The 23,863-nt window shown below is 40.7% G+C and overlaps 2 protein-coding genes across 3 annotated transcripts in view; one reads left to right on the forward strand and one right to left on the reverse strand.

Annotated features, from left to right (window-relative positions):
- Positions 1 to 1,550: 1,550 nt before the first annotated feature.
- On the forward strand, positions 1,551 to 5,354 carry SLC25A4 (solute carrier family 25 member 4). The gene is made up of 4 exons (XM_084627567.1): positions 1,551 to 1,766; positions 3,629 to 4,115; positions 4,705 to 4,845; positions 5,161 to 5,354. Exons 1-4 carry the CDS (start codon positions 1,656 to 1,658, stop codon positions 5,316 to 5,318), a joined length of 897 nt encoding a protein of 298 aa, XP_084483693.1. The 5' UTR covers positions 1,551 to 1,655; the 3' UTR covers positions 5,319 to 5,354.
- Positions 5,355 to 5,498: 144 nt separating this feature from the next.
- Positions 5,499 to 23,863, reverse strand: part of CFAP97 (cilia and flagella associated protein 97) — a 61,354-nt gene continuing 42,989 nt past the window's right edge. For both annotated transcript variants that reach the window (XM_084627565.1, XM_084627566.1), the window contains exons 5-6: positions 14,184 to 14,334; positions 5,499 to 11,202 (exon numbers count right to left, since the gene is read on the reverse strand). In XM_084627565.1, coding sequence (XP_084483691.1) covers positions 11,075 to 11,202; positions 14,184 to 14,334 — 279 coding nt within the window. In that variant the 3' untranslated portion in view covers positions 5,499 to 11,074. The remainder of the gene's footprint in view (positions 11,203 to 14,183; positions 14,335 to 23,863) is intronic.

The following is a 23,863-nucleotide window of genomic DNA, read 5'->3' on the forward strand; positions in this document are numbered from 1 at the left end:
ACCTTGGCTAGGGAAACATTCTTAAAGTAGCTGGGGCTAGAGGGAGCGGGATCAGCCACAGGGGCTCACGAATCCAGTTTACTGTTTCAGTGAGGAGAGGAATTTGATGTGCCTAAAGAGACTATCACTATGTAGGGAAGGTCAGTCTTTTAGCTGCCAAGTTAAGGTGAAATTCAGTTCTACCAATTATTATTATTTGTATTGCATGAGCGTCTGCAAATCCCCACTGAAACTCATGTGCCATTGCACTAGGTACTCTACAAGCCCTGGAGTGCTTATCACAATCTAAAGCCCCCATCCTGAAAACACACCCACTTAACTTTACAAGCACAAGTAGTCCCATTGATTTGAGTGTGTAAGTCTTTGCCAGATTCGGGTCTAAACAGACAAGTCACATAAGGGATGGGTAAAAGTACTATCCACATTTTATGGATGGAAAAGAGGGGACAGTGAGGCACAGAGAAATTGGTTAAGAATCCGGTACTGAGTGCACAAATTGTTCTGCTGTTTCACATTTGGTTTGAGTCATGCACTTGAATTTCCCAGGACACGTGCTCCCTACAGCCCCCCTCACTCCTCCCTTCCATGTAAGTGACCCTACTTAGCCCACTCTGCCAGTTAAGTTCCTGTCTCATGCAGGGTCACCTGTCCTTAAGGGTACAGTGAGGACACTAGCAGGAAAAGTTTTCTCTCCTCTTCAGGAAATCTAGGATCACGGATAATGTGTTAGCATTTGATACAATCTGTCAGACTTTTAGGACTTCAAGTAATGTGTTAAATCTTAAACACTTTTTGTTCTCCACGTAAAAGGCTCTCATGTCTCAGCAAGCCACTCATGCCTCAGCAGGCCAATGAGGCTCACTATTATATTTGCATCAGCTTCTTTACCTCATCTTACAAAATATCCATACAACCCCATTAACCAGGCTATGTGCACACATCAGCGCGCCCTGTTGGCGCGCATCACTGTGTACGAGGATGCATCCGATGAGGCGAGCCGTGGCTCACGAAAGCTCATGCTCAGGTCAATCGGTGAGTCTCTAAGGTGCCACACGCCCTCCTTTTCTTTTCACGATGTACCATGTCTCCGTAAATCGGATGCCCTCTGTCTGTGCGCCTCAACAGAGAGGATAAGAGCCGTTAAAATACATTTGCCGGTTTATGAAAAGCTTTTATCGGACTCCCCCACTTCCCTTGCTCTGTCCGCGGGTTCCCAGCCCTGGGTGCGAACGCAAACGGTTAACGCTCTCCGAAGTGGTTCTGCAGCCTGCCCCAGCCCCGCCCGGCGTCTCCGCCGTGCTATTAATACAGCAGGCACGTGCTCTGACATAGCGTTCTCCCGCAGGGAGCAGATAACTTTAATTTGCCCTTTAAACGTCCCGAGCGCCGGGCAGCCGCGCCGCCCGCCCGCCCGCGCGGCCTCTGCGGGCCAGCATGGCGGCTGTGCCCCTCTGCCCTCTGATGACTGGGGGGTTCCTGGCCAATGCCTGCGCCCCGCGGGGGACCCTCCTCTTATCGCGAGAAGCGGAGGGGATATAAGCAGGAGAGACGCTGCTCCCTTCGGAGCTGGGCGCGAGGGGCCGGCGGGGGAGGCAGCCGCAGCCAGCCGCTTGCGCGAGGGGGGCCCCTTGGGGTTTGTGTGAGCGAGTTCCAACATGACTAACCAAGCGATCAGCTTCCTCAAGGACTTCCTGGCTGGCGGGGTGGCTGCTGCTATTTCTAAGACCGCTGTCGCTCCCATAGAAAGAGTTAAACTGCTGCTGCAGGTAAGGAGGGGGACGATTTCCTTCAAGCCCCGGGCGACGGACTTTGTTTCTCGTGGGCGTGCATGGCTCGCTGGGCGTTAAAAGCCCCCTGCAACGTTAAACGCTGCTGGCGACCGTGTGAGTGGAAATCTAGCAGCGGGTTGCCTCTTATCGGTGTCGGCTCGTGATTGTCTAGAGAGCAAATCTAAATGGGGGGCGTGCTGCGGGTCGGGGCGCTGGGTGGTAATCCAGAAAAAAGATGCCGTGTATTTATTTCTGGGCGCTTGCAAGGAGTTTTCCTTCCCTGTGGGGTAGGAGCGTGAAGTTTTGACTTGCAAGCGGTGCAGGAATCTTAGTGTCAGGTGGGCACAAGCTTGAAGTGCCTAAATATGGCAACTGGCTTCGGGAGCTCTGGTTACGCAACAGCAGCACCGCTTCTTTCTCCTGGCTCCGTTTATAGCCGGGATATATGGGGACACTGAGCGCTGGGGGAAACTGGCGTCAAATCGGGCTCAATTTGTGCCAGGGCTTGGAAGTTCATAGCCCCAGCAGCTCTGGGCTTGCCCACTCAGTTATGAAAACTTTTAAAAAAAAATTGCTTGAGCTCTAGCACCTCTTTAATTACAAATTAAGCTTCAATGGGCATCACTGTTTTCAGGGGCTTGTTGGCCGGACGATAAGACCCGGGACCCAAACATGCTAAGTGTGCACTTACTATCTGACTTGCTAAGTGAAATGGAAATGTGAAACTCTAAAGCAAGGCTCTACACTTGTCTGAGACAAACACGCTTACACTTCTGTGCAATTGGATAAGCTTTCTGGAAGATGTCTTTCTGTTAAAGTTTCAGGATCCTCCTGCAAATGCCCAGCAGGTGTCTCCTCCTGTAGGCAGTTTCCTTTTGACTTAATAATGCAATGGTCCTAAAGAAACTGGGTTAAGATTGAATAAAACAGGTACAGGCTATTATGTTGAATGGTAAGGTTATGAAAAAAGGCTTCATCTAATCTTCCAGAGTAGATGAAAGATGCATGATAGATCTCATGATGAGAAGCAGGAATTTCTCAAGAACATAAGAACGGCCATACTGGGTCAGACCAATGGTCCATCTAGTCCAGTATCCTGTCTTCCAACAGTGGCCAATGCCAGATGCCTGAGAGGGAATTAACAGAACAGGGCAATTATTGAGTGATCCATCCCCTGTTGTCCACTCCCAACTTCTGGCAGTCAGAGGCCTAGGGACACCCAGAGCCTGGGGTTATGTCCCTAAACATCTTGGCTAATAGCCATTGATGGACACATCCCCCATGAACTTATCTAGTTCTTTTTTGAACCTAGTTATACTTGTTGGTACAGGAGAGTTGTGAAGGCCAAGAGTTCCACAGGTAGACTGTGTTGTGTGTAGAGTTCTTCCTTAGTTTTTTTAAAACCTGCTGCCTAGTCAATTTATTGGGTGACTCCTGGTACTGGTGATAAGTGAAGGGGTAAAGAACACTTCCTTGTTTGCTTTCTCCACACCATTTGTGATTTTTATAGACCTCTACCATATCCCCCCTTAGTCATCTCTTTGCCAAGCTGAACAGTCCCAGTCTCTTTAATTTCTGGTCATACGGAAGCTGTTCCATACCTCTAATTTTTGTGGCACTTCTCTGTACCTTTTGCAATTCTAATCTCCATCTTTTTTTGAGATGGACCAACCAGAACTGCATGTGGTATTTAAGGTGTTGGTGTACTATGGGTTTATATAGTGGTATTATATTTACTGTCTTATTTTATTCCGTTCCTTCACTTTGACAAATTGGGGTTTGTCTGATACATTGTCCAAAGTAACTGTTGCGATCTCATCTCTGTGCCCTTCTCTCTTTCTCTCCCCCTTCTCTCTCAGGTCCAGCATGCCAGCCAACAGATCACAGCTGACAAGCAGTACAAGGGGATCATAGACTGCGTGGTGAGGATACCCAAGGAACAGGGCATCATTTCCTTCTGGAGAGGCAACCTGGCCAATGTCATACGTTACTTCCCCACCCAGGCCCTCAACTTTGCTTTCAAGGACAAGTACAAGCAGATCTTCTTGGGGGGAGTGGACAGGCACAAGCAGTTCTGGCGCTACTTCGCAGGGAACCTGGCCTCTGGAGGTGCTGCAGGAGCCACCTCTCTGTGCTTCGTTTACCCCCTTGATTTTGCCAGGACCAGGCTGGCTGCCGACGTTGGAAAAGGGCTGAGTGAGAGGCAGTTCACAGGGCTGGGCAACTGCATTGCCAAGATCTTCAAATCTGATGGCCTCAGAGGGCTCTACCAAGGATTCAATGTGTCAGTCCAGGGCATCATTATCTACAGAGCAGCCTATTTTGGGGTCTATGACACAGCCAAGGGTAAGTGGAGGAGGAGGGAGCTGTGATTACTGAGAGATAATCCAACAAATATAAGGATGGACTGCTCCAGTGCACCCTACCTTGGGCATTGGCTCTCAGGACTTAGCTAAACTGTAGCTTTGTTTAAATTTTATATAATGGATTATAAATATTACAGCACACTCTTGAAATTCCATCCTGTCTGTTTTGGTTGATTCCCTCACATCAGGCTTTTGTTTTTGCAAACTCAGAGCCTCTTAAAACTGAGTTTGTAATTTCATTCTCATTCCAGCATGGTCATTTTTGTGTAGTTTGTTGAATTGGGTTATAAGAAGTCTAAATCCTCATACTACTACTGTAGTGCAGTTCTGCAAGGAAGCTGTTATGGTCAAGGTTAAATGTTCTAAAATCTAACTCTTGACTGACGTTTAAATGGCTGGACTGAATGAAGACTGATGATACTGAGCAAGATATAGCTGAAGGAATTGGCTGTGGGGAAAAGTCCCCTCGACTTACCATTGATCAGAATCTGTGAATGGGTGGAGTCTGGGGTAGGAATGATTCTCTCCCCCACCCCCCCCAACTGACATTGTTAAATTACTCTTGACAGGTATGATGCCTGATCCCAAGAACGTGCACATCATAGTGAGTTGGATGATTGCCCAGTCAGTCACTGCTGTAGCGGGGCTGGTGTCCTACCCTTTTGACACTGTCCGACGTAGGATGATGATGCAGTCTGGCCGAAAGGGAGGTAAGAACAGGTCTTTGCCTGTAGTGGCCTAGCTGAAGAGATTATCTCCCCAGCAGGACATGGCCAAAATTTAGGGCATTATATATGCTACAGAAAATCTGACCTTTTTCTAATAAAATAACATTGGAATAAATGGGTCCTCACTATATCTGATTGGCCTTTCAGATTGTTGTGAAGCACTTTGATAGAGCTGCATTTTTTGTTGTTGTTAATGTATTTGTACTAATTTAAAATGTTCTTGGGAGCACACTTCTAATTGATGGAATTGCCTGTATGATTCAACAGTTTCTGATGTGTACCTTCTTGTCTCCACAGCTGATATTATGTACAAGGGCACAATTGATTGCTGGAAGAAGATAGCTAAAGATGAAGGAGCCAAAGCTTTCTTCAAAGGTGCCTGGTCCAATGTGTTGAGAGGCATGGGCGGTGCTTTTGTATTAGTATTGTATGATGAGATCAAGAAATTTGTCTAAAGTAAATAAAACTCTTCTGTTCAGTTGTGTAATATACTACTTGTGGTTTAATGGACAACAAAATATTTCCTAGGGAAATTGAGATGGCTGTCATGGGGTAAATCCAGTTCAGAGAAGGATGCATAATTGTTTAATGGTTGTCTATTGATTCATAGTTAAAGTTTGACTGAAAAGTCCTCATATTTGTATTGGAACCTGTGCAGATATTTAATATATACGCTATCACTAATATACTTATTCCTATGACTAGAGTGCATTTCTTGATGATTTGGTGGCTTACATGCTAGCTATTAAAATAGAGTTCACCTTATTAGATTTTTAAAAAAAACAAGTCAAGATCAAGTACTTATTTGTATTAAAGTGAATGTCTCTAGCTACTCAAGCATCAGGGCATTCAAAACACATAGATGAAGAGCATGCCTGTCCTATGAGGCTGGACTTTTTAAAAATCTGATATTAAAGTGAAAAAAGCATGTTTACAGATAGATACTATCTGTAAGCACCAGGAAATATGTTTTCAATCACTGCTGTCTCCCTAAATTAGCCCTCCCTTAAAATAGATGAGGTTCTCAATTCTTCCTAATATTCCAACAAATGTTGAAAGACTGAAATACTCTCTTCAAGATTAAGTGCCACATATCTTTACAAAAAGCAAAATTGTCTGATCAATTATACTTAATGTTCAATTGAACTGAAACTGAAATTAAATCAGTGTTTTAATCATATTCAGTTACTTGTTTTCCTGTTCTGATTACACTACTGCTTCATTCATGTACTCTGATTGTATTTTAGTACATGAGTACACTTCAGACAGTAATATCCACACCCACTATTAATAATAGTCAATGTAAAAAACCTGTTTTAGTATGAAGCATTGGTATGATTTTAACCCTAAAATACTGTACTAGTAATGCTGTAGTGATACTAGAGATAGTGACAATTTAAATAATTTGGTTCAGTAGTTTATAATTTTCCTGAAAATTTACCCTGAAATGCAATTCTCTCAGCATTATTCCCAACTAATTGTAACCCTTTTGCAGGGAAGGAGAGATGGAAGTGGTGGTGGACAAATCTATCTGGCAGTTTGAGTTAATCTTAGAATTTGTATGTGCTGAATTGAAACTGCAGATATGGTGTATAGATAATGCTCAATGAGAAATAAGCTGTGTTCTACATTTGAAAGTAAGTGCCTGGGCAAGGACTAATAATTTAAGACTGTATACATGTGCATATTCTAGTGACCTAAATGCACTGTCTGACAATGGCCATGTAGCAAGATGGGGGTTAGACTTTCAAGACAGGGGGACTTTTTTTAATTGCCAAGTGAAGCAAAGACTGACATACTTGATTTGTACTTGTCATATCTTAAAATTGGGATGTTAAATACAATGTTCAATACTCCTTTGTAAAATTAAGTGCAAAAAAGTCTGCTAGAACTTGCTATGCTGCAAAGCTATATAACATAGATATTTTTGTAGTAACAGGTGTGTGTGAGAATGGATTTGAGGTAGGTATGTTTGGTACAGAGCTAATTAATCTTGGGAAGCTAGGCATTTCCCTCTTAAATGTAAACAGTAAAGTAGGTCTCTCATTGTGTGACCTCGAATAAGTCACCTTACCTGTATGCCTCCATGAACCCTAATGAAAAATGGAAGAAAAGCATCTCGGTCAAAATCACCAACTGCATCTGAACTGTCCTGTATATTTACTCATCCAAAATTCCTGAACTGTTTGGTTAAGGGTTAAGCCTTGACATTTAGTGTTTAAACTTTTGGACATTAGGTGTATTTTATATGGCCCATCACCCACAAGCTTTGGTCACACTGAAGGAGTTAGAAATCACTTTAGTCTATAAATAATCTACATTCTGTAGAGAGCTAGTGCTATCAGCTCTCATGCTCTTGGAACTAATACACCCAAGGCTTGTTATACTCGACAGATTTTGCTGTTTTTCTGCTGCAAACTAGAACGGTGCTGCTGATGCTCATCTTTGATGTCCTAATTTCTGAAGACTCTCCCTTGATTTCAAAACAAACTGTCTTTGTCCCCTGATGAGATTTATTCTTAATTAGGAACTGGGCATTAAAACTTATTTCAAAGTTGCACTTCAGCTTTTTAAATTTATTTAAAATTCAAAATAAAACCTAGTTTTCAGTCTTGGTCCCAGAGGCCTATAGTGGGAAAAAATTGAACCTGCACTTCACTATTGGCATAACTCTCTGCTGCTGGTAACCACCATAGACCAAGGTTATACCTTGTAGATCCTGCCATCTCATGCTCATCCCACAAGTGGGTGATGCTTAGACCACCACCACTACTTTTCCCAAATCTTGCCTCTGGACCTAAAAGGCCAGGGGCCAGAAAGAACAGAGGGATATCTGCACCCCACAAAGAGTAAAAATGTTGCAGCATCCAAACACCTCTCCCCACATCTTGTGTCCGGAGCAATAACAACCTGATCCACCCTAGCTGGTATCCAATGAGGTGGCTTCCTCCTCTGCTCTAGTGTTTGCTAATTCCCCCCTCTACTGGAGACTGGCCACAGACTCAGACAACTCTCTCTGCTTTGGTTACACAGGTCATATTTTCAAGCTTTTCTTTTTGAAAGCTGAAAGTTAGAAATGAGGGCATTTTATTCAAAATGAAAGTTGAGATTCTGACATTCTCAAATAAGGCTGGAAGCAGAGACTAGATTTCATGTAATTTGCCCATTTTAAATTGTCTGATGCTATGGTTTATAAGCAGCACTTGTTTCCCAAATCAGATAGGGCTTCAGTTTTTGCAAGAGAATATTAACAGGAAAGACTGAAGATACTGTCTGGAAAATATTCAGACTTCAAGCAACAAATTTATAATTTGGGGAGGTGTTGAGAGTTCTGCATAGGCACCAAACAAAAAATGTTGTTTTGGCTGCTGTTAAATAAAAATGCACTGTGCATACAATTCAAGTTTCAGATACTTTACACTCCTACAGAAAGTCTAAAATTATTACAATACTCATCTTTGTGCTATATATAAACAAAATGGTAGTTTGAAGAGAAGCACATGGCTCAGCTACTTTACCTTTAATTCATAATTTGAGAACAAGACAACAGGAAATGTTTGTCAACTGTTCTTATATTATTAGAAGGAATAGGGAAAGAATCAGCTTTTGAGAGGAAAAAACAGCCACTTTCTTCCAAAAGGAAAAGGGAAGATTTTCTGAGGAGATAAAGTGGAAGAGACTATCTAGTAAAGAGAAAAGGAGTACTTGTGGCACCTTAGAGACTAACAAATTTATTTGAGCATAAGCTTTCGTGAGCTACAGCTCACTCTAGTAAAGAACACTGAAAATGAGGTGAAAGTCTATAAATATCCCAAGGCAAGAGGATTTTCAACTAATGGCCCAGGACCACAGATGTCTGGGTCATAACTGAAAATTTCAAAGTAAAAAAAAAAGAAAAAAAACCCCTAACAATCTCAGAGAAGTCTAAGAAGAACATATGGTTTCCTTCATCAATGAATGAAGGGAAGTTATATGGAGAGATACTACCAAGGAGGTAGCCATCAGGAGGGAAAAATTCCCTTTGGGATGAAAAGGGAATTACATTTAAACTGCCTGACAGACTTATTACCCAGGAGCTGTCAATAAACCTGGTTTTAAAAACAATCATCCATGAGTGAGAAAGAACCACAAAGCTCACCTTTGATGCACTTTTGCACCCCCCCATTTCACTAGCTAAACTGTGATAAACAGCCAGTTTCTCTCAGTGTCCTTTACAATTGCTGGATAATAAACTAACATAAAATGCTCTAAGAAGCTTATGCAATGATGAACAGAATTTACAATAGGCGTGACATACAAAACTGACAAACTCCCCATACCAAATTAAATCTGAGCAGCTGGGATGATTAAAACTAAGCCTGTTTTGTTAGTTTCTTCAGAGAAAAGAATTGCTATAGGAACGCTTAAAAGTGCATAGTGTAACCTTGATACTGTAGTTTATTTGTGTCTCATTCAAAAATAAAGACTTTAAATGGTGAATAATTTTAATCAGCACAGTTATACAAATAATTACAGCAGTACTATTCAAAGAACGTTACAGTCAAAGAAAGAACAATAATTTCAATTATAGCTTTTTTCTATACTACTGTTTAAAGTTAAAAACTGTTTGAACATTGTCAAGCATATAAAAATTTAATCCACAAAAGTCAGCAGGTTCAGAGGTAAAGCTTCTTTAACCAATACAGTTGTCAAGTTATCAGAGAGGACAAAAGAAACTAGATGATCCTGTGTGCCAAATGTATCACAATATTAAATATTCAAAAACTTATGCCATTGTGCTAAACATGGAGGGAGAAAATGGATCTTACTTTTGTAGGTCTAGGTCACAACACTATTTAACAAAACTTTGTTTAATAGAAAGACCCCCCCAATATTTCTGCCATAAGGGAGTCAGGACAACAAGCAGAAGTACAGTAGTAACTATGGATAGCAGATCATAATTCATGCTCTTTATGAAAGAAAATCCTGCGGCCAGTGACCAAAACACCTGTTGCAGTTTAGATATGGAACTACATGACATACTGCCTTCCATTACCACTTCCATAATATCTTACACGTATTATGTAACTGGAAACTGGTGCTAAGGTTGGTCTGAAAACTACTAAAGAGATCTAGTATAAAACATAACATTAAAAATATAAGTTAAAATGCAAAACTTCAGATTTATCCTTGTATTCTACTTTGTCCTCTTTTCTAATCCTGGTTGATAACATCCAAGTTTTGAGAGATACTATCTACTAAATTTGTTTCCCAAAGCTCCATGTCTGTTCCCACCAATGAGCCAGGGCAGAGAGCTGCAAGTAGTGCCACCACTAAAGGCAATGGCTATTAAGCCAGTTTGGGGAATAGTTGAATTTTCTGTTTTTATTGGACCTCACATTAGAATTTCACTTCACATTTATTCTCCTATCCAACAAACATTTCCACCCAGTACAGCAGGTTCTTCCCCCCCCCCCTCATGTGTAGGTCCATAAGTCAGGAAAAGACATCATCTCTAACCCAGAATGAACACCATTTCTTTATTCAGCTAGAATGATCTGCAATAGTTGCAGAACAAGACACTTCCTGCATCCTCAACGTTTTAGCTCACTCACATGAAAGGAAGTGGTACTGCTGTGCAACCAGAATGACTTTGTTGCTGCTACAAGGTAGATTTCCTCCGCTATTCTGTACAACAAATTTAGATATTTATATACCCTCTTCCTGCATCAGTAAGAAATAAAACATAGATCTACTTTTTATCAAAAACATTCCCATAAACTGTAATAAAAAGAAAACCCTTTGAGCCATGACCTAGAAGTTCTGAAGACGAAACAAGGATGAAAAATTAGGACCATTTACAAACTAAGCACATGCTTGAAAATTTATTGCAATTTAAAAAATTAAAATTAAAAATTTCAATTTTTACATCTTGGATCCAAAGTGCAGCAATTCCATCCTTCACAAGTGTGAACTTCATTTGTGCTTTGCAAATAAAAATAATTTGCAATTTCAATTTTCACCTCTCTTTTATAAATACATCCTCTTTCAGGAAACACTGATTAAATTGAAATTGTCCATTTAAAACCAATTTACAAGAAATTACACCACACTGCAGTGCACTTTAATCAGCAAACAATGACGACATTTTCTTGCACCAAGATAATCTACAAAAGCAATAGAAATACAAGTCTGGTGATCAAGTAAGAACTCTGGGCAAAGTAGAAATAATTTATAACCAAGCAGCACGAACATTAGTGGGCTTAGGTCTCCGTAATGCCCCACTAGATGCATCAGAAACTGGTCTCTCAGTCCTATGACTGACTGCACTGGATGCGCTAGATGCTCTTGACGCTCCTCCTATTAGAAAGTATAAGGAGAAAATATATATTAACAAATTATATTGTTATTTTGGATGCTTGGATAAGGTAGGAGGCTCTATTGCTTCCTTTCCCCCCCCATACCACCCAAAGAACTGTTGTCATGGTTGTTCTAGAGTTTGGGGGCCAATCCAGACCAATGAGGGGATGTGTCCCTGCCTGGTCTGTAAACCTGGGTGCCTCAAAAGGCTTTATTGCTGTAGCTCCAAACCTGGGCTGCTCACAATCAGCTTACTAGCATGCAGGTCACACCCTAAGTGTCTGTGTGCTATACAGCTCTGGTTCAGCAGCTCTGACCTCAGCAGCCTCTCTACAGACCCTGCCCCCCAGCTTCCACCAGACTTGGTGACAACAAACAAGAATATGATCCCAATATCATAGAATCATAGAATATCCTTCCAGTTCCAAATTTCCCTAAATTGCCCTTGCCTGGACAACTCAGAGAAATAATTAGATTCGTTGCTCTTGTAAAGAGACAAAACTACATCACATCTTATTAACGTAACTAGGGCCAAATACACCCCTTCCTTTAAACACAGCACTGTGTTTATGGTAAAAATGAAATAAATTTATTAACAAAATATACATGGGATTTAGTGAGTTCAAGTAAAAGGAATGAAGATAGAAAGTTACAAGTAAAACAAAACACTTCTAACTGTCTAAAACTTAATCTGGCAAGATACAGGCTTTGTTCAAGATGGTTGCTCTCATCAGTCATTCTTTTCCCCACCCCTGGCTGACTTTCCCTCAGTCAGAACTTTCCATAAGAGTACAAGGTGCCGACTTCCCTTGTCAGCTTCCCTTGTTGTCTTAGGTGAAAGATCTTTGCCGAAGCAGGTTGCTCACCTTCATTCAGTTCCCAAAGACTTCAACTCCTTGTTGGTTGAAGGACCCATCTTTCTTAGCTCACAAGAGCTGTTCCCTGGTGTCTGTTTAGTGATGGATGCCAAAGATGGCTTCTGTCTTTGCTTATATCTTTCAAAATTCCATGACTATTTCAAGAGGCAGGATAACCTCATGCGGTTCTTCCCTTCCTGAGGGCTTCCCATTCCCTTGTATGATTGCAATGAAAATGGATCTTCTATTGTTCCTGATTCCACCATGCTTAATTTACATAAGTAAATATAGCTGACATTTCCTCCTGTCTGGGCAGACTATACCGCCTAATATCAATGAGTACCCATAATTCCTTACACAGTGTTAATACATACATTTCACAATGATATTAATCACATGTGTAATTAGTTTTCAGAAAGACCTTGCTCTATACACTTTTATAATACAGTAATATTGTATGCAATCAGTTAGTTCAATTGCTTATCACTTGAGGTTCAGCCTCCCTCTCTCTTCATAGCTCAGATAAAGTTCCTCTTCCCTGCTGGGGCTGCAGCCATGCTGTCTCTTCCCCCACTTGTTAGCTTGATAGCTTTGTTTAGCTGGTATGCAAATGTGCCTCCACTGTGTTTGCCTGACAGCCAATCTGGAACAGACATGCTGACCCCCAACTACCTGTGAGCTTTGATGGTTGTTTATTGCACATGTAAATTGCAGTCTCACTGTCTCTGATCAACCCTTCTTCATTTGTATTCAAGACCTGGGCAGACCTGTTTACAATTCCCCTGAACTGCCTTGTTTAAACACACTATAGTCAGAACTCCAGCAGCGTTGCCAACCCTCACCGCTGGAAAATCATGGGTCAGACCCCCACAAAAATCATGAGATTAAGGAAAACTCCTCATGATTTTTAAGCCAATGAAATGTGGGTTCTCTTTATTTTCCTTTTGGTTTCTGAGCCTTTGAAGTGCTCTCAGATCACACATCTGGCTGACAGCAGGAGCCCCAGCCACCCAGGTCTGACGGCAGAAGCCTCTCCTTGCAGGAGTCCTGTGAGGAGCGGCTCCCGCTATCAGCCCTGGGGTGGGCTGACAGTGGGAGCTCGGGCTGCCCAGGGAGGGCTGGCAGCGATTTTGAAATAAAATTACTAAGGCTGATTCATGATCATGGGCTAGAACCCTCAAATGTCAGGGTTTTGTCCCCCTCCCCAGCAAACCTGACATTTGAGAGTTCTGTCGCAAGATCATGTGTCAGGCTTCATTTTACTTAGAAATCACATCTCTTGCAATTAATTTGTGAGAGTTGGCGTGTCTGATACCCATCCCATACGTACACCATAGAAGAGAATTAATGATCAGTAAGTTATTTGTTTTCAAATTATACCCCAACAAGCCATATTTTGAGCAAAGATGTGTGTGCAGGGTATGAATAAAGGGGTTCTCACTGTCATAAATGTCATTGCCATGTTTGCTGCAGACCCTCCCAATAAATTAAAAACAAACCTAAAATGGTTTGAGTAGTTTAGAAGTAGTCTGGACAAAGCATTCAAGAATACAGTAGAACCTCATAGTTACAAACACCTCAGGAATGGAGGTTATTTGAATTCTGAAATGTTCACAACTCTGAACAAAACATTATGGTTTCTCTTTCAAAAGTTTACAACGGACCATAGACTTAATACAGATTTGAAACTTCACTATGCAGAAGAAGAATGCTGCTTTCCCTTTTTTTTTTTAGTAGTTTATGTTTAATACAGTATTATACTGTATTTGCCTTTTTTTCATCTCTGCTTCTGCCCGATTGTGTACTTCTGGTTCCAAATGAGGTCTGTGGTTGACTGGTCAGTTTGTAACTCCGGTGTCTGTAACTCTGAGGTTCTACTGAATGTTGTAGATAATCTTGCTGATGCAAAACTGTTTAACAAGAGGAGTTCTTAGAAATTAGATATGGTAAAGAGTAATCATACAAATAATTCATAGTTAATTTATTTTTACATATGAAGAAAACGATTTATTGTTCTTAAAGAAAACTACTGAAGGTTCTTCCATTGTAACAGGAGTGAGAAAAATGGCTCTGTGTGCAAAAATAAAGTAGAATGCACACAAATGCCATACCAGGTCCACTTACTTGAAGAGCTAAGCTGGCTTAGAGCAGACTTTCCTCGTCTTGTGGATGGTGAAGAACTTAGATAACCCATATGGCGCTGATAGTCCATCAACTGTTCAGAACGCTTCATACCAGCTGTTGGTTTCACTGCTTCCAGTCTCTTTAGAAGAGCCTTAATTTAAAAAAGCCAGTTTTGGTTAAAGAAGCAATAAAGAAAATATGCACAAAAAAACTAATTTATATTTGTATAAATCACAATAGCCCACAACTGAAGTGTGATCTATAACTCTACACTCAATACAGTTAATTACCAGTGAAGGGATTCAATGTTATTCCACCCTTGGGTCCATTTTTTCCCTCCTCACTCTTTTAGTTAAGCATATATTAAACTCAAATACTACATTTATTTTAAGTCCCTAAATTGTGTTTTGCACTGCACACTATATACAAAATGAGTGTCTGTATAGCCATTTAACTGTACTTTGTGTTTCTCAAAAACAAAATTAAATAAATCTATCATTACATGGGGGAGGTAAAAATAGTGTGATTGTTTCAGATTAGTTTTCCAGTGAGTGGCATAAGCAGTCATGGAATGTCAGCTATGTCAGTCTAAGTGCAATAAATCCATAAACATACTATAGTTTGCATATGGGAACCTGCATTGAAAGAGAGTGCAAGAGAGAAAGGACAAGTAGTTTTGGCTTAGATGTAGTATGTCATGTGTTTGTATCATGTGCCAGTCTGTTCATCATCAAATGGAAATACCTAGGTAAGCAAAAGTCAAAGGAAGGACTTTGGCTAGAAATAGCTCCTGCTTAAAGCCAGTTGCAAAACATGAAATGTTAAACTAGTCTCTAAATGTTAGATCCAACTTTGTACATATGGTTTTATCGCCATCTCCTACACAGCTGCATAATTTTTGACATGTGGCAGGAATTATAAATTGATCATTCACTAATCCTGAAACTTTAAATTGTAATTTCTCAAAATGTTTAATGAATCAGTCTATACAGGCAGGCTAATCTAATGAACTGATATTCTTCTGTTAAAAGACAAACATGCTATGAATTTACATTCCAATTACTGTATAAGGTCTTTGTACAATTTACATACCAGGAACATCACAGTAAACTTCAAGTATGCCTTATACTGCATAATGATTGTTTATCTACTGGATATGCCCACACTACTCAAGAGTTGAAGGAAACATATAGGTTTGGTTTTAACATACACATTTGATACATAAAAATGCAATCAAGCTGTGATGCACATGTTCAGAAAGGGATGGAGCTCCCATTACAGAAGCAAAAAAGCCAATAATTTTAAAACATGCCTCTTTCACAAGTAAGAAAGATGTTATTTTCAAAAAAAATTAAAATGAAGACAGATGAACATTATTGGAAATATTAAGCCTTATTTATTGAGAGATCAGATACAGATTTTAAAGTGGTAGTGGCAGGTTCTACCCTGCCATAAGGGACCCTCCTGTAAGAGATGAGAGGGTAGCCAGCCTTCATCTCTGTCCTTACTCTCTGCTGAGAATTTCATCAAGGGGCATTATCTGGTACCATTTGTAGCCAGGGTTTTGCAATCTGGACAGCAGCCTACTGGGTATGGAAATGAACCCACCCAAACATTTGAAATGGCAGTCCTGACCTACTGAATCAATGAAGAACTAACAGATTCCTTATATTTGATTACCAACAGTGTAAGCCTTCTAGCCCCTTACTAAACAGTTATTTCATAGAGTCATTTTAAATTGACTTTTCTTTCAATTACTAATTTAAATCTCTGATTTTTAAAGTTAATATTTTCTTTAACACAATATCTTAAAATGTTCACTGAATAATGCTATTACCATTCTTACTTCTTCTGCACCCTTTAGTCTCTATGGCTCTAATCTCACACCATTCAAGTCAATGCGAGTTTTACCATTCACTGCAATAGTTGTAGGATCAAGCCCTATAAAATAAGGGTATTTTGTTGGTATAAGAGATATTTTGTTGGTATAAGAGATATTTCACTGATTAGGATTCACTGAAAACAGGGGGCCACTAGATTCCCTTATATTTTAAAATACACCAACACCACTCCTTGCTCTTAAGAACTTGTATTGCAGCTATCATTGTTTTAGCCAAGATGGACTTTAGAAACAAAGCTAAATCAATTTAAAATAAAAAAAATTAGATCAGTGCTCAGCAAATCAAGGCACCACGTGGTTTTTCCCTCATCTCTGAAAAACAATGCTAATGTAGTACGTCTGTTACTATCCCAGCCAGTGCTAGCCCAAGAGACCTGAAAAGGTTATAAAATAGAATTTTTTCTCCCCCTCACCATGTAAGATTAAGTAGATTTCAGATATTGGATTTAACATAAAAGTAGATGAAAACAAGTGAAAGTTTTGTAATCTTCCAGCATTACTGCGCCTTCCTGTTTGCAAAGCCTTACACTGATGAGTAAGACTCTTCCCTTTAGGAACAGGGTCTACAGATTTCTGAAGAATTTCTAAAGCACAAACTGTAGACAGCGGAAGCATGCACTGCATCACTGACATTTGGAAAACAAACAACAAAACAGAAGCCGTATAAAAGATTGGTGCTGCTTAGTGGCTTAAAATGAATGGCGTTAATTCAACTTCCAGCACAGTAAGTGAGCACTAAAACTAGTCTGGGCACTTTCTTTTTTCAAAAATTCAGTATATGTTCTTCTAAAGCCATTCCGGAGTGGGGAAGGGAGAAATCACAAGTAAAATTGAGTATCTAGCGCCATAAAGTTCAGTTTAAATGAAAGTTGAAGCTGCTACTTTCCCTTGTCTTATGTTGCTCTTTGGATCTGTGTAGGCTTCAGTTTCAACATCCATTGAACTCCAAATAGCTGACCGTTGTGCCTCAACAGCTGTTCAAGTGTATTTATATTATGACTTCTCTAATTTCATTCTTATTAGAACCACACTATTATTTTGCAGAGCAGAGAAAGAACAGAAGGTGCATTTGAGGACAGCTCCTTTTTGTTCCTCTTCATGGACTAATTTCTAATTTTCTTCCATTGTTAAAGTGGCATTAATTGGCTCTATACTTGTCAGTTAGTTGTAAGTAACGGATAAACCCCAGAGTTCTTTCATCTATGACGAACACTTAACGGAACTTTGCTAATTATTTTTGTGAGTAGGAGCCACGTGAAGCTCAATGAAAGAAAGCTGAGAAGATAAACAGCAGCATGAGCAAAAAGGACACAGTTTGAATATCACAAGGAACCATTATTTACAGTGCCTTCTATAGCTTCTTTTATTACTGTAGCACCTAGGACCCCATTGTGCTAGGTAGGCACTGTACATACACAGAACAAAAAGACAGTTCTTCCCCCAAGAGCCTACAATCTAAGTAAATGCTTTGATCATAGTTATCCTACTTCATGTCATTAGCACTATTGCTTGTGCCATGCAAATGGGCACATCTGTGTAACAATCCAAGCAGCGCTATAACAATGGGATTTTAGCATCCAGGACGAGCAAGCATATTTGCACCCCCTCCTGTTTCTACCCCACTTTCTTTCTCTGTCCCATTTTTCCACCCCCGTGGCTTTGCGCCCTGGGCATCTGCCCCACCCCGGTTCTGGGCCTGAGTCCAAGAGCCTGATATTCTTCCCTAGTGAGGGAAAAGTTACAACAGCAACTTCTCCATGTGGCAGGATTTCTAATGCTGGGAACTGCTGCCTGGATCTACACCTGACCTTGGGCTAGATCTGGACTCCTATCACAAGGTTGCCTTTAGACATGGTTTTTTTATTATATTACCAGATTAAAGGAAAGCCTAAATATTTTATTTTAGAAAAACAACCATGAAGCACAAAGCCCTAGGAAGTATCCCCCTTTGCTCCAGCCTCTGGAGGTTCTGCCTGCAGCTCAGCTTCTGAGCTCCTGCCGTATTCCACATTCCAGGAGACTTTGTCCTGCTGCAATTGCATTCTGTTGATCTTTTAACTTCGGACAAATGGGCTAGTGTGTTAACAAGAGCACTCTCAGCACTGTTCCTGCTGCCCTGTAGATGTAATCACCAAGGCTAATAGTGACAAACAACAGCCTTAAACATCTACAGCCCTCTATTTGACATCTGTTGCCTCTCCAGCCTACCCAAAATGCTGCTGCTAAAATCATCTTCCACCCCTTCCACTTCACCCGCATCACCTCAAGTCCTTTCACTAGTTTCCTATCTATTCCTTAGCAAATGTCAAACTCTTCATCCTTACCTTCAGGGCTCTAAACATCTCCACTCCTTCCTACATCTCAGTTTCTATCTTCTTGCACACCACATTTTGGTTGCCCCTCTCTAATGATCCCTTGTCTCCTCCTCATGACCTTGTGCCCTTTTCAGGGTGGCCTCAGCAGCTGGGACTGCCTCCTTCTTGTGTATCAAGCAATCTAACTTTCCTTCAGAAAATACTTCTTCAAAACTCAGTCTTCAGCTGGCTTTCCAACACTTCTCTGCTCTAGCACGATCTACTCCTGCTCTATCTACTAGAAAAAGTAAATAAAGTACCTTACCTACCTTGTCTTGCTCATAAAGCAATGCAGCATTTACAAGAAAGCCAGATTGTATAAAAACACTCTCCCAACACCTGCTTCTCAATGCCATAATCTCTCCTGACCTTCCCTACCCTCTAACCATCACAGAGTATTGTCATCAAGTTATCTACAGTAGAACCTCAGCATTACGAACACCTTAGGAATGGAGGGTGTTCGTAACTCTGAACAAAATGTTATGGGCTGCTCTTTCAAAAGTTCTCAACTGAATATTGCAGAATAACATTTCAAAGCCGTATTAGGTCAGAAAAAAAGTTTTAAACCATTTTAATTTAAATAAAACAAGCATGGAGACAGTTACCTTGTCAATTTTAAAAAAAAAATTTCCCTTTATTTTTTTAGTAGTTTACATTTAACACAGTACTGAACTGTACAGTATTTGCTTTTTTTCTTTTGTCTCTGCTGCCTGATCGCATACGTCCGGTTCCAAAGAGATGTGTGGGTGACTGGTCAGGTCGTAACTCCGATGTTTGTAGTTCCGAGGGTCTACTGTACCTACTTTAGACTGTCAGCATCTCAGGACAGGGACTCTGAGTTATGTGTTTATAAAGAGCAATACACATTAACTGTACTGTAAAAATAAGGATTCTTACATATCAACAGTCAGCGTCAGTGCAAGCTTCCTTCCACTGCTCTCCTCACCCAATATACTGTAACTGTTCTGGATGGTATCACTTCCAAAGCTGAGAGGGTGGCTCTGACTAGGTCCATTCACGTTTCTCCAAGGCTTCCAAATGAGCAAATCGATGCAAATTGTGATGGCCATTTATCTGTCAGGAACTGGGCTGAGCAAACTAGCTCATTTCATGCAGGCCACCTAACAAGTGCCAAATGGTAATGATTTTTAATCATGACCAAACAGAGACACATTTAAAATGGCAACCTATGTGTTTATCCCATTACTTTACAGAATGTGAACTGATTCAGGGACTAGATGGTAAAGTACCTGTATGATGGTGTTTTAAGGTCTCTGATTTATAGCCGGGGCTGGTCCCATTATAAGACCTTGTTTCAGTTGCACATTGCCAGATTTTAACCATTCAGGCTGAAATTTTCCATGACAGGAGTTGGTCTCTGGCTGAATCTTTTTGGAAACTTGCAGCCAAAATGTCTCAGCCATTTCTGAGAATGGGGCTCAGGAAAATACATGTTTTTTCAGTGTTAAAAGATATGACAACCTTTTCTTTGGAAACCTTTAGCAATCTCCTGTTTTGGCACAGGGATTTGAAATTTGGCAGGTGGTGGCCTTTGTGTCAGGGATGGACCGTGTGCGGTCTCTGTAAAAAAATCCACCAACATTTGGCGAAGTTATAAACCTTTGGGGGTGGGGGGAGGGGAAAACACAGTTTGAACAATACTCAGAGACTTGTTAGAGCTTAACAGCTAAAATCTTTGAAGATTTAATCTTCCCTGAGCATGCTCAAGCCTCTCACAGCTCGCTAATGCTGACCAGACTGCAGCTGCACTATCCTCAGAGCTTCTGAAGATGCTCCCACCAATCAAGGGCTATAGGGGATTTTTCTTATAATTGCTGCTCAAGGCCAGGGATGGGCTAGGCAGAAGAACCCAGAGCAGGGAACCTCTTAGTCCTATGCACTCAGTGACCTCCGCCCTTCCTGGCACCTCAGCTACATGCAGGAAGAAGGCATTTGATTGAAATGCAGAGGGCCAAGAGCCAATATTCCTGACTCATCATTCCTCTGCTGTCAGCAGTGAAATCCACTGGTAAAAAAAGTGTCCCATCCCCCTCTGGTGCTGGTCCACATAAAGGATAACAAGCTGCTGCCATCAGTTACTGCATTAGCTCAAGTGACAGAGTCTATGAGGTGAATCTAAAGGTTCCAACCCTGCTGATGACCCATGTCAGTGTCAATATGATGCCACATGATGGAATCTCCTGAGGAGGGGTGGGGGTATCTGCTTTTAAAGCAAAGGAAATTATATAGAAGAAGCTATGTTAAAAGGGACATTATGAAGGCTTCAAAGTCAAACATTTAAAAGTTAGGACATGCCAGAATTAAGGTTGCCTGTGCTGCCATGTGCATATGCGTTATGATACAGTCTTTAATTGCATGATCATATAGTACTTTTCCCCCACCTGCTCTAGGGATGAATCAGGGTTGCATACTGAAGAAGACTGTCTGTGGGACCCCTGCAGAAGTTGGAAGATGTGTAGCGAATGAGGCAGGAGATTGTAGGATGGTCCCACAGTTAAGGCAGTTGAATGTGACCTGGAGAACTGGATTCTACCCCTGCTTCTACCACAGAGTGACTAAGTGATGCTAGACAAGTCACTAAAACCAAACTTTTCACAAGTGATCACTAACTGTGTGTTCGTCATTTTCTGGGTGTCTAACTTGAGACCTGGGGTCTGATTTGCTTAAGTGCTGAGCACTCACAGCTGCAACTGAAGTCAATGAGAACTGTGCTGTGAATATCTGAAATGCTATATAATGCTAAACACTCTGAAAAATCTGGTCCTAGGTATCTCAAAATTGGGCAGCCAAAATTAGTGGATACTTTAGACCTTAATCTCTCTATGATTCAGTTTGCCATTTGTAAAATGGAATAATAAACCCCCTCGACTCCAGCATGTGTTGTGAACATAAATTTGTTAATGCTTGTGAAGCATTCAGATGCTATAGCAGTGGTCCCCAACCTTTCTGTGGGAATAGCACATTCCTATTCCCAACAGACTGCGGCGGGCGCCAAACACCCCGCTGCCGAAATGCCGCCGAGAAACAGCAGTGGAAAGAAGCCTCGCTGCCGAAAAATGGCAACACTTCTTGGCGATATTTCAACGGGCAGTTCTCAGGTGACCAGGCTCGGCGGTGGCATTTCGGCAGCACGGTGTCCTGCAGGCGCACACAAGTGACCCTGCGGGCGCCACTGCACCCGTGGGCATCGGGTTGGGGACCCCTGTGCTATAGTGATGAGGACCACAGAAAAGCCTATGAGGAAATTAATAATTCGGTCTTCAGAGCAGGGTTTGAAAAATGTGCAGTAAACACAGCATGGGGCCACACACCCCGAACAACGAGGAGAAAAAAGTTGCTCATTAAGTGAGCACCGTCCATTCTGTGCACTGAATGAACGAGGGGGGTCCTGTAGAAAAAGAAACCAAAAACTTTCTCTCATAATGCATACATATAAGGAGGCTGCATTAAGGTTGCACAGGCAGTCTGGATTCTGGCATTTCCTAGTTTTTGATGCTTGACTTTGCAACTTTAAAAATGTTCCTTTAACATAGTTTATGCAGACTACTAGTCTGCATAATAAAATAAACTTCCAACTCGTAAGGTACTTTAGGATACATTCCAGCCTATAAGCTTTAGCATGCTGACAATTATGTATTATGATTATATTCACACTGCATTTGGTTTAATGTGTGTCAATACAGACAGATATATACCTGCAGAAGTTAGAAAAATTCTAACATAGCAGCAACATTTGTTCCACATTCCATTAGGAAAAAATAGGTTGACAGAAAAAAGAATATGCCAGACTTATTTTACAAGGATAAAACATTGTGTGACTCAATAGTATCCTCTACTGGTCAGTCATATTTTGTTCTTGCTATTTCAGATAGCAGCCTATAACCTAAACAAAATGATTAAACTTTCCTGCTTACAAAAACAAAAATTAAAAGAAATAGCCAATGGAAAAAGTTTGACATCCATGAAGAATCAACTTGGAAAGAGGTAGTCATTAAAATGTCCACAATAAGAAAGATCTGAGGGCTGTATTAATGACATTTTGAAGATTTATCAGTTCATGTATTTCTATTCAGTTTTATGCTGCTGACTATCTAGGGCAGTGGCTCTCAAACTTTCCAGACTACTGTATCCCTTTCAGGAGTCTGATTTGTCTCGTGTACTCCCAAGTTATACCTCACTTAAAAAAATCAGATATAAAAATACAAAAAAGCGTCAGAGAACTCATTACTGAAAAATTGTTCACTTTCACCATATAATTATAAAATAAATCAATTGGAATATAAATATTGTACTTTTATTTCAGTGTATAGTATACAGAGCAGTATAAACAAGCCATTGTATGAAATTTTAGTTTGTACTGACTTCACTAGTGCTTTTTACGTAGCCTTTTGTAAAACTAGGCAAATATCTAGATGAGTTGATGTACCCCCTGGAAGACCTCTGCGTACCCCTAGTTGAGGGCCTCTGCTCTAGGGGATAACTCCTGTACAGAACCTCTGCTCTAGGGGATAACTCCTGTACTGTACAAATGAGTATTTGTGGTATTTTTCTTCTTGGGCTAAAAGCAAACATTAGGAACATCTTCAGAAATATTTATCACACGGTAAGGGAGTAATCTATGAAATGGCTAATTGAATTTTGGAGTATGCAAACGTGAAGTCATTCATTTTTGATCCCAAAGATTCTAAAGCAATAAATGGTTGGATAATACTGACAAAGAAAGGTACTTGTGGATTCAAGTTAGCAGTAACAAAGATAGAAGTGTATCACAGGTGGTAAGAGAGACTAACTGGCACAATGTTTAGATAAGAAAAAAGGCAAATTATAACAGTGTATCATGTTATGATTGGGGTCTACCTGGAGCATGGCATCTGGTTTTCAGCACCATGCCTGTCCAGAAAATGTACAAACTCTGGAGGAGATCCTGAGAAGAACTACTAAATTTGTCAAAGATATGGGAACCCCAGCTATAGTAGCAGGCAGAAGAATCTAAGCTTACAACTGAGAAGCTGATAGGGTTAAGGAAATCTTATTGCAATGTACCTAAAAAAAGACCACAAAAACTTGAGTAAGGTCCTATTCCAAATAAGCAACAAAGGAAATTAAGAGACTATGCAAAGTTTAGCTATGTGGTAGTCTGGCACGCTGTAAGATTTATCAACATGATTTTTTCTAGATGACAACGAGCATCACACATCTGTAACTTGTGTTTATTACAATTTAAATTCATACACTACGTGCATAACTTACTTTAAAAAAGCAACCTGACAGAGGTTTGGGTGAATATGGGGATAAGCATAGCCCACGAGAGAGAAGAAGAGTCTTTGGCATCCTGGCAGAATTGGTATTAGGATTGCTTGGTCTGACTACATTTTCTCAGATGTACATGTAGGAGCCTGTTTTGG

This window comes from Lepidochelys olivacea, assembly GCF_965140295.1.
Source record: "Lepidochelys olivacea isolate rLepOli2 genome assembly, chromosome: 4".
NCBI lineage: Eukaryota > Metazoa > Chordata > Testudines > Cheloniidae > Lepidochelys > Lepidochelys olivacea.

Bases quoted from the DNA above. Each gene is read 5' to 3' on its own strand.
- SLC25A4 (XM_084627567.1), top strand. From the start codon at position 1,656: ATGACTAACCAAGCGATCAGCTTCCTCAAGGACTTCCTGGCTGGCGGG. The intron at 4,116-4,704 runs GTAAGTGGAGGA...TACTCTTGACAG, and splicing joins GGTCTATGACACAGCCAAGG to GTATGATGCCTGATCCCAAG. The intron at 4,846-5,160 runs GTAAGAACAGGT...TTGTCTCCACAG, and splicing joins GCAGTCTGGCCGAAAGGGAG to CTGATATTATGTACAAGGGC.